General features: G+C 40.3%; 2 protein-coding genes across 2 annotated transcripts; one reads left to right on the top strand and one right to left on the bottom strand.

The window, feature by feature from the left end:
• Positions 1-2331: 2331 nt before the first annotated feature.
• LOC149018569 (putative F-box protein At5g38810) lies at positions 2332-3417 on the top strand. Its single transcript, XM_089153917.1, has one exon. It carries the CDS (start codon positions 2332-2334, stop codon positions 3415-3417), a length of 1086 nt encoding a protein of 361 aa, XP_089010043.1.
• A 6593-nt stretch (positions 3418-10010) lies between these two features.
• Positions 10011-10397, bottom strand: LOC149018570 (uncharacterized). The gene has a single exon (XM_089153918.1). It carries the CDS (start codon positions 10395-10397, stop codon positions 10011-10013), a length of 387 nt encoding a protein of 128 aa, XP_089010044.1.
• Positions 10398-10655: the final 258 nt, after the last annotated feature.

Genomic DNA, 10655 nt, shown 5'->3' on the forward strand with positions numbered 1-10655 from the left:
GTCAGGGTCAGGGTCAGGGTTAGGATAGGGCTGAATTTTACAGTAATGATCTCCTCCAATGTTGAGACATTTGCAAAATGCCCACCCTCATTGGACAAGTTTCTTTATAATGATTGAATTTGCCACACTTGTAGCATAGTAAGTGCAGAGATTCATAAAGGATTTGGTGGACTCTTCCTTTCGTTTGAAATTTGGACAGCAAAGGTTTCCTTAGATCAATTGCAATGCAAACCCTAGCATATCTCCCTCTAGTTGCTGCCTGAGTAGTGGAATCTACTTTGATGACCTTTCCAACTCTATTACCCAATTTTGTAAAGAAAATTTTGTCAAAATATTCTATGGAAACACCTGGAAATCTCACCCAAACAATTAGATTATTTACCTCTGCCTTCGTTGGATTAAAGTCCAGCTCCCACCTTCGGATGGAGAGATAATGGTCCAATATGATTCAAGGTCCATCAGTAAGAACTCTTCGATAATCCTCCTTTAGATTAAACTTTGCAATGTAATAATCATGTCCCAAATCAATTAGGTCAAACGCACCACTTGGTTACCACAGTTGTTGCAATTTTTTTAACAGGACATTATACCCTACCGTCTTCCCTACAAGCTTTAGAATCACTGATTGCTACCACGGTTTGCGAAGCCTTTCCTTCTCCTCTTTTGATAGAACAATTGTTGGGCAAAATTCGTCTTCCTCTGCAGGTACTTGTTCATCACCTTCAACTTCCTCAGCATCACTTTCCACCTTCGAATTTTCATCTGTATAGAAACCATCACTATCATATCTAGCAGTCTCCACCATAATAGCATCTTCTCTTCCTATTTCCCTTCTTTTTCCTTTGACCATCTCAGCAAACTAAACAGGAGACAGATCCATCCATGGTTCCGAGATCTGTTAATTTCTTCCCCTTTTGATCTTCTTATTACTTCGTTGAATCTGATCAAGTTCCTCCGGCGAGGTGACCTCCGCTGATTTATCTCCCAAAGTAGGAATTGTTCCCATCGTCTCTGTTGAAGCCTCAGTTAGGGCTTTTTCCATCTCACTTTTTAGAATGACAAATCTGTTGCAGGACTTGAGAAATCTACAGCCACCGGCAGCATTCGTTCTTGCTAAAGTCGTGTATAGGGTTCGAGAGTGAGAAGGCAGAGGTGGGAGAAGAAGAAGAAAAAAAAATTGGTTTTCATAAAAGAATGTGTATTTGATCATTTTACCCTCATCTTAACTTGAACATTTTTGGCAGAAAATGAAAATTTCACCCAACACTGTAAAATATTGAAAATTTTCAATAATTGAGAATGAGATAGTAGGGATGTCAACGGTGCGGTTTGGAGCGGTTTCAAGTCGGGCTTAACGGTTTCGGGCTCAAGTACACCCAGCCCAAACACGGCCTGTTAGCAAAATAACGATTTCAGGCCGGTTTTGGTTTATTGGATTTGGGTTCGGGCTAATTAATGGTTTAGGCTAACGGTTTGGGCTAACAATTTATGATATGCAAGAAAAAGAACAAAAAGAAATAATTGAACATCTTGCAACAAAAGCCAAAATTCTATGGAAAACAAAATTGTTATTGATCAATTCCCATTAAAAAAAATGAAAAGTCATTCCATATTACTTAATTTAACTTGATATGCAAAGACATACCTCTGAATTGGATAAATATTTACTTAATTTAAACAAACTTTGTACATTTAATTGGGCATTCATACTTAATCCTTCTAATTGTCCTTTAAAAGTAATAGAAGACTATTTGATCTTTGAATTCATACTCAGATTTTTTTGATAGTCTATACCAACTACCTAGTAGTAATACGATGATTCAAACAATATTTAATGTAAAACTATAAAACGGGTTGTAAAACGGTTTATAACAGGTTGCGGTTTGGGTTCGGGTTGATGCAGGTTCTACCACCCTCAGCCCAAGCAAAGCCCATTAAGATTCAATCCGAGCCAATTCGGGCTATAACGGGCCAGTGTAGTTTGGTTTTAAGAGTTCGGGCTGCAATTTGACACCCGTAGAGAATAGATATAAAAAGGAGCCATTTAAAAGAAAGTTTCCTTACTAAGGGCGAATTTTTTCTTTCTTTGGACGCGAACGAAAAGCATTAGAATTTGTGTCAAATTGGTAACCGAACTTCTCCTCCTTAACGTAGAAACCAAAATAGAAGTTTCGTTTTTTTTCGTTTTTCTGTTAGTGAGGAAACTACGATGGCTAACCAGAGAAGCATTAGAATTTGTGTCAAATTGGTAACAGAACTTCTCCTCCTTAACGTAGAAACCAAAATAGAAGTATCGTTTTTTATCGTTTTCCTGTTAGTGAGGAAACTACGATGGCTAACCAGAGAAGCAGTGGTCGTCTCCCTGAAGATGTTATAAAGGAAATTCTTCTGAAACTACCTGCAAGATATATTGTGAAGTTTAACTCTGTTTGCAAGGATTGGTTCGCATTGACCAAAGACCCTCAATTCACAAAAGCACATCTCCAACGATCCGCAACTGCTGGAGGGATCATCTTTCAAGGAAAAAATCTGGGCGCCCTTTCCTACTTCGAGATAGAAAAAGAAGAAGAACAGATAGATTTCAATTTCAAACAACTGGCGGAGAATGAAGTGATTCTTCGAGACTCCTGTGATGGTCTCGTCCTCTTACAGAGATACTATAGTTGTAAACTTGTCTTACAAAGGACGTACTCGGTCCTGCAATTTTATGTTTTTAACCCTGTTACCAAACTGCATCTGAAACTTCTTCGATTTCTCCCAGGCAACAATTTCGAGCAGTGCTCGTCTTTGTTAGCATTTGACAATTCAACTCAGCAGTACAAGGTTGTGATTACCTTGAAACAAATCAGCGGCCCAAGCCTATACAAGTGTAGGATATTTACATTGGGTGACTGCAGTAGTGGAAGTGGATCTTGGAAAGAGCTGGATATGCCAAAAAGCTATGAACCATTAGGAAATACCGTTTCAAATAATGGCGCCCTATATTGGATGGCCTTAAGAGAATCACATAGATGCATTTTAGTAATGGATCTTGCAACCGAGAAATTCATGGTGATCAGCTGTCCAAAATCATCGACTTCACGGCACAGTCTTCTAGTGAGGATGAGAGGTTCTCTATATTTCACCTGTACAGCCACACCTTATGAGCTGAACTTGTGGGTTCTGAATGATCCTAAGAAACAAGCTTGGAGTCGTGAATTCAGTATCAACGTTAGATCATTTCCGGGACATCCTACTAGTTCACTTAAACCACTTATTGTGATGGAGAATCCTAGACGAGTAATACTATTGTATTGGACACCAAATGTGGTGGAACTGCTCAGCTATGATGTTTGTAATTGTGAGTTTAAGGTAGAGATGAAGAATCTATGTAGAGCTCGTGCTCATGCTCATGCCTACAGCTTTGTCAGCTTCTGATTTATCAGTCTCTGTTGGGATATGTAGTACCGTAATAGAGACCTGAGTTTAGATTAATTAATGCTTGTTTGTTTTTTGGGTAAAGAGTACGTCTTGTGATTCATGGCAAGTGTAGAGGATAAAATTATCAAGCAATTCAGATTCAACTTCAAATTTCAAATTGCTCAACTATACTTACGGAATAATAGGAAGTAGTTACACAGCTCCATAGGATATGATAAAGACCAATTCAAATTCAAATTTGGAAGTGGTTACTTAGCCACTTGATATTCCAAGATCTCGTGTATCACATATTTGTTGGACTCTTTTGAATTTTGAAATGCAGTTGTAACCATAGGAAATAAATTAATTAAAAAAAAAAAGAGGCTAAAATGTAGCTGAAGTGTGAATAGATTAATTGAACGACTCTAAATATTCACAATCAGATTTGTTAAAATTAAATCTAAATCGTCCAATAAAATTCTTTTTTTTTTTTCTTCTCTCATTATATATAAGTTAGTTAAGTTTAACCTAATATCACCGGTTGTCAATTCTCGTTGGCAGAAACACCTCTTTCTTCTTCCTCTGTTCTTTTTCTAATATAGTTCTGACTTAGAAGAAAAATGTTGGATTTTGTGGGAGATTCACTAAACATAAATATGTGGGAATCTCTTGTTTGTATCTATTGAAGAAAATAATAGTTGAAGAAAGCAAGAGAGAAGAAGAGAGAGAGACGTTGAGGAGAGAGAGAGAGAGAGAGTGTGCGTATGAAAGAGCACAAAAAATAATAATTACATTGATTTACAATGAATTAGTACATAGCTTTATACAGATACAAAATCCTTCTTCATAGTGTTCTTGGAGTCCTTCTCTGTATAGTTCTAGGAGTCTTGTGGTTGTGGTGCTAGAACTCTAGTATTTTAGATTACATAAAATATTGATTAAGAGTTTGTACCAATCAATATCTCCTTTGGGTTACCTAGTGTCTTTGTGAGTACCAATTGTAGAGTTCTTCTTGTATGTAATAACTGGTGTTTGCTCAACTGTGGGACTTCTAACATCAATAGAACTCTTGGAAGTTTGATCAGCTGTGGAACTTCTAACAGCAGTAGAACTCTTGGAAGTTTGATCAGTTGTGAAACTTCTAACAGCAGTAGAACTCTTGGAAGCAATCCTAGCCGCATATGGCCGCATATGCTTGAGATGAAGTGGCGGCTAGGATGTTGGTTGATTTTCTAGATATATCCTTAATACGCATGACCCTCAAACTCAAGGGAGGTGAAGTGACCTTGAGGTTGGACAGTAAGGTGCTGAAACATGGAGTAGATAGCGGCTTGGTGAAGATATCAGCTAGTTGATCCTTAGTAGATAGGAAACGAACATGAAGATCTCCTTTGGGAACCTTATCATGAACAAAGTGGAAATCAATCTCGACATGATTAGCACGAGCAAGAAACTCGGCCATAGGAGTGGTGAAATGATCCTCGTCCGCAACCTCCGGCCGTGGAACATGTCCTCAACCCCTATCAGCTCGCCGCCCTCCTCTAGGCATAGTGAATCTGTTGAAACAAAGAGGAAATTACATTTGAATTAGTCCCCGTGTGTTTTTGATAGATGAAGGGCATTTTCGTAAATTTTTGAGAATTTTCGATTTTAACGAAATTGCGATTCGAACATACTAGCATGTGCATTAGACTTGGATAAACATGTTGGGATGCTTCGTTTGGTGAAAAATCTATCATTTTAGCATTTTGAAAGTGAAAATTCAGCAAGTATAAATAGGAAAAAAAATCCTCTTTGGGCTTATATTTGTGAATTTTGAAAATTGGAATTTGACCGAACGGAGAGTGGGAACACCTTCCCCATAGTAAATCAGTCATGTAGAAATTTGTTTCGTGTCAAAATTCAATTTGGTTTGAAAATGGGACAAGTATTTGCAAAGTTGGAATTTGGTGAGTGTTGCTGCACAATTTTACTCGTCCCTTCAGCCGGTTGAACCTGCAAAGATGAGCTCAACCATCGAGGTCTAGTTTTCACCACCGACGATCTAGTTAGAAATCCGACTAAGGAAGACAAGAAAGTAATGAACAATAATCATACAAATAGTGCTAGTTCTATTCAGAGTACCTTTCTCTTGTGCTCCCTTACCTTTTTATAGATTTTCTATGTATGAGTTTGAGTGGGACTCAAACCTTATTTAGGTTGTGATATGACTCTTAGTCATTGAGTCCTACTCAAACATGAGTAGTTGATTCCTGACTGAATACTGTTTCTTTGACTAGTGTCTTATTCAGATTTACCTTGTTATTCAGCCTTTGTAATTATTCGACCGACCTTGTCTTGGTCGGTCTGACTAGATCCGAGCTGATCCGGGGACTAGGCTCAAACCGAACTGGTTTGATTCCGATATGAGTCGGGTTGGAGGCTCAAACCGAACTGGTTCGCGCTTTATTTATTCTTTCATTATCATAAGGCCCCCGTCTCTTGAAGTCCGAACTTTCTCTTGTTCGGGCTTTAGAGATTTGGTGACCGAACACATTTTAGCCTCCGACCCGGTATAACTTTGGATTTTTACAATATCCGGACTGATTTGGGAGATCTTCAAGCGCCGACATCATCCGACAGCCTGCAGCTTCGTGAAACGAGTATTGACGGCGCACGACTTTTGGAGGTTCCACCTTTTATGGACACATGGCCTCGTATTGATGGCCTTTAATAATGACCTTTTGGGGTTAAAAATCTGAGAAGATTAAGCGTCTACACTTCCGGATCATCGGCGCTAGATTGGAATCTTCGGGAAGAGATCTTGTACGGGATCGTTGGATGTGGAAGCCTTTAAAGCCATTAGATTAGGAGCTTTCTATACTTTCCTTTTTCATCCATTAGATTTGGATATTTTAGGAATTATATAAATCTGTCCTTCCCTTTTCCATTTCACTTTTTACTGTGCTTACTGTTGTGTCTGTGGAGAAGATGAAGGCTGCAGGAAGGAAATGGCTGGAAAGTCTTTGTCTTTCCGAACTTTCTTTTGAGAGAAGTCGTCGTAGGACCTCCGAACATGTAGATTTCAATCCTAGTAGTTCAGCTCCTAGTTTTTACCCTTCCGAACTGACTGAGAGTGATTTGGAGCTCATCCGAGCTCAATATGAGATACCAGATGACTTCGTGCTTAGAGTCCCTACTTTTCATGAGCGTGCTCACTGTCTTCCTTTGGGTGAGTTTGCTATGTAAGAGGATGCCTTTGTTAGTGGCTTTAGGCTTCCCGTGCACCGAGTCTTTGTTGAAGCTCTCAATCAGTTTGGGATGTGCCCAGGGATGTTAGCACCAAATAGTTGGTGCAACATAATTTGTTTTTGGGGCTTCTGTAAACAAAAAGAGATCAGTGTGACTCCGACCTTAAATTTGTTCCTTCAATTTTTTATGCATAAGAAACAGGAGCAAAGTCGTTGGTTCTATCTTTCCAAACAAAGTGCTCTGCATTCTGGATGGGAGGGTAACTTTGTTGGAACAAGAACTCTTCCCTCAAATACTAAGGGTTGGAGGTCTAGATACTTCTTTGTTCGCCCTCCTTCTCCTTCTGATTTTCTGACCTCCTGGCCAAAAAGTCCTAGGGAAGGTTCAAATACTCCTCCTCCCCTTTCATCATCCGAGCAGGAAGCAAGGGATCGTATTCGGATGATCCCTACTGAAGATCGGAACTTGCTTGCTATAAATGGATTTTGTCCGGAATATCCCACTATTCTTCATCATTGGGGTTTTTTGACCGGTAAGATGTATGCTTTTGCTTTTTGCTTTGATTCATCCTTATTTTGCTAAGTTAACTTACTCGGGAGATGATGCAGTGTTGCTTGGTGAGGATGATCTTGCTGATGTTGCTGGCGCTATGCTAGAGGTGGAGGCAAAGCATCCTACCAAGCCAAATAAAATACATGCTGATCGGGCTTCTCCATCTAAGGATAAGAAGACTGCTATTAAAGATAAGTCATCTTCCCGTGTTCGGAAAGATAACCCTTCTGACTTTCCTCCCCGACCAACAAAGAAAGTGGCCAGTAAGAAGATCTCGGATTGTGATCCTCATCCCTCCTTAGGTGAGGATGTTTCTGGTCAAGAGCTTCCAGCTGATTTCAGGGCTTCAGGCTCTTCGGGCTCCACCAATATTCTTCGACCAGACTGGTCATTGGATGGAAACTCTTCGGTATTCAGGGGTGAATCTCCCTCGATGTCTAGAGTTGCCAATGAGTGGCTGGGTGGAGTTATCCTCCCCTCCGACTTTGAATATCTTCAAAGCTTTGGTCGTCTGCAAGCGCATAGTATTACTGTGAGGTACAGATATTTCCTTCTTGTACTGAAAGTTACTTTTCTTTATTTCGTTTATAAATTTCTCGCCTTTTTGTGTGCAGAATGGCTTGTGCTTTGGTCCAATCCCTGGGTCAAAGAATTGACTCTGCTCAGCAAGACTTTTTTTGCTCTTCGGGAAGCCAATCAGCGCAACAAGAGTTTGGAAGAGGAGCTGGCCGCCTTGAAGTCCAACAACAGTTCCTTAATTGCTCGGGAGGCCGAGCTTCTCAGTGAGGTGGCTGCATTGAAGGGTAGGAATGAAGCTGTGGAGCTTGAGAAAAACTCTCTCCAAACATCCTTGGAGGAAACACAAGGTTCCTTGGTCGGTAAGGAAGCTGAGATTTCCAGTCTCCGCACCAAGTTAGAAAGCTCGGATCATCAAGTTGCTAAATTGATGAAGGCCATTGAGGAGAAAGCTCCTTGTGTTTTTGAGGATATCCCCCACCAGCTTTGTATTGAGGTGATAAAAAGGTGGGTGAAGACAGTTGGTTGTAGGAAATTTATGACCAAGGTAGCTGCGCCAAGTTATATTTATGCTCGGAGTCATACCTACCAAGGCCTTATTGCAGCTTTCAAGGATTTGGATTTAGAGAGATTTCAGAACTTGATTGATCCTGGAATCTATGATGATCTTAAGATTCCCCGACCTGCCTGGTGTGCTGATCGACCAAGGTTTCCCAAGCCTCAAGAGGTTGAAGTAGTTGATTTTCTGGATAACTGTGATCCTTTGCCTGAGACTGGCAGTTCGGACACCTCTTCATCGAAAGGCAAAGCAGCTCTGAAGACAACAGAGAAGCTTTGGAGCTTTTTTACTTTTTGAGACTTTGTTCTATCAAGGTCTTTTTTGTATGTATGGCCTTTGTGGCCTTTACTTTATTTTCTGCCTTTCTCAATTTGTGATCTCTATTTGTTCGGAATGGAGCAGTTTATTTAATATAAAAAATTGATGCCTTTGCCTTTCCGAACATAAAATCTTGGTTGTCTGTATACTTGATAAAAAGTCAGATCTTTTTGGTGCCTAACAGATTCAAGGCTTTTTCCCAAACTTGGGTAGGTCAGTTTTTGTTGCCCAAGTGACTTAGGACTTTTTGTGCCTAAGTTGCTTAGGTCTTTTTGTGCCTAAGTGACTTGGGGCTTTTGTGCCTAAGTAACTTAGGGCTTTTCTTAGGGCTTTTCTTCCCGACCTTAGTAGGTCGGTCGCCTAAGTTGCTTAGGGCTTTTGTGCCTAAGTGACTTAGGGCTTTTTGTGCCTAAGTTGCTTAGGGCTTTTGTTCCCTAAGTGACTTAGGTTGGTTGCCTAAGTTGCTTAGGTCTTTTGTTGCCTAAATGACTTAGGTCTTTTGTGCCTAAATTGCTTAGGTCTTTTGTGCCTAAGTGACTTAGGGCTTTTGTTCCCAAATTGCTTAGGTCTGGTTGCCTAAGTTGCTTAGGTCTATTGTTCCCAACCTTAGTAGGTCGGTTGCCTAAGTTGCTTAGGTCTTTTGTGCCTAAGTGACTTAGGGCTTTTGTGCCTAAGTATCTTAGGGCTTGTGTTCCCGACCTTAGTAGGTCGGTTGCCTAAGTTGCTTAGGTCTTTTGTGCCTGAGTATCTTAGGGCTTTTGTTCCCGACCTTAGTAAGTCAGTTGCCTAAGTTGCTTAGGTCTTTTGTGTCTAAGTGACTTAGGGCTTTTGTGCCTAAGTATCTTTGGGCTTTTGTTCCCGACCTTAATAGGTCGGTTGCCTAAGTTGCTTAGGTCTTTTGTTCCTGACCTTAGTAGGTCGGTTGCCTAAGCTGCTTATGTCTTTTGTGCCTAAGTGACTTAGGCTTTTGTTCCCGACCTTAGTAGGTCGGTTGCCTAAGTTGCTTAGGGCTTTTGTGCCTAAGTATCTTAGGGTTTTCTGTGCCTAAGTTGCTTAGGGCTTTTCTTCCCGACCTTAGTAGGTCGGTTTATGAATTTTAACTTCTGTCAATACTCCCTCAATCATCTTAGCTACGTATGCTAGCTTTGAGCTATGATGATATGTTGAAAATTCAAAAACTTTATTCAATGGAGGAAAAAATTCATAATGTCTGAATCACGGACTATTGTGTGAATAACTACACTGAAAGAAAAACTGAAAGAAAATTCCAAGATTTGTTGAGGATTTTATACTATTGATAGTATTTCCTCAAGTTGTTTGAATTCCATGTCCGGGGTATTAGTTGTCCGGTCTCTGGATCTCGCAGCTTGTATGCTCCTGGGGCAACTTGTTGTACTACAATGTACGGTCCTTCCCAGTTTGGAGCAAGCTTTCCTTAATTTGTAGGATCAGAAGCAGATGATTTGCGGAGGACTAGATCTCCAGGTAGATATTGTCGCAGTTTAACCCTGGCATTGTAATGTGTTGCAATGCATCTTTGGTATTCTTCCAAGTGATATTGTGTTTTATCTCTGACTTCCTCAATGAGGTCTATGTTTGCCCTCATTCCTTCGATGTTTGCTTCTTCATTGAATTCTTCTTCTCTGAGGGATCCAACCTTAACCTCTACGGGAATCCGAGCTTCGACTCCATAAGCTAGTTGGAATGGAGATTCGCCGGTGGTCGTTCTAGCAGTAGTTCGGTAAGACCAGAGTAATTTAGGTAGCTCTTCTACCCATCTGCCTTTAGATTGGTCCAATCTTTTCTTCAATCCTTCAAGCATTGGTCTATTAGTAACTTCTACTTGACCATTACTTTGTGGTTATGCTACAGAAGACCAACGGTATTCTATGCCTTGCTCTTTACAGAATCGTTCGAATTCAGCATTTTCGAACTGTTTACCGTGGTCGGTGACAATGATTTTTGGGATAGCATACCGATACATGATATTATGTGTGACAAACTTTTTCATCTGGTCGGTATTGATGGATGCCAGTGCTTCAACCTCCACCCATTTAGTAAAGTAATCGATTGCCACCAC

Source organism: Hakea prostrata, chromosome 4 (assembly GCF_041222555.1).
Source record: "Hakea prostrata isolate BN-2017 chromosome 4, UWA_Hpros_2, whole genome shotgun sequence".
Taxonomy (NCBI): Eukaryota; Viridiplantae; Streptophyta; class Magnoliopsida; order Proteales; family Proteaceae; genus Hakea; species Hakea prostrata.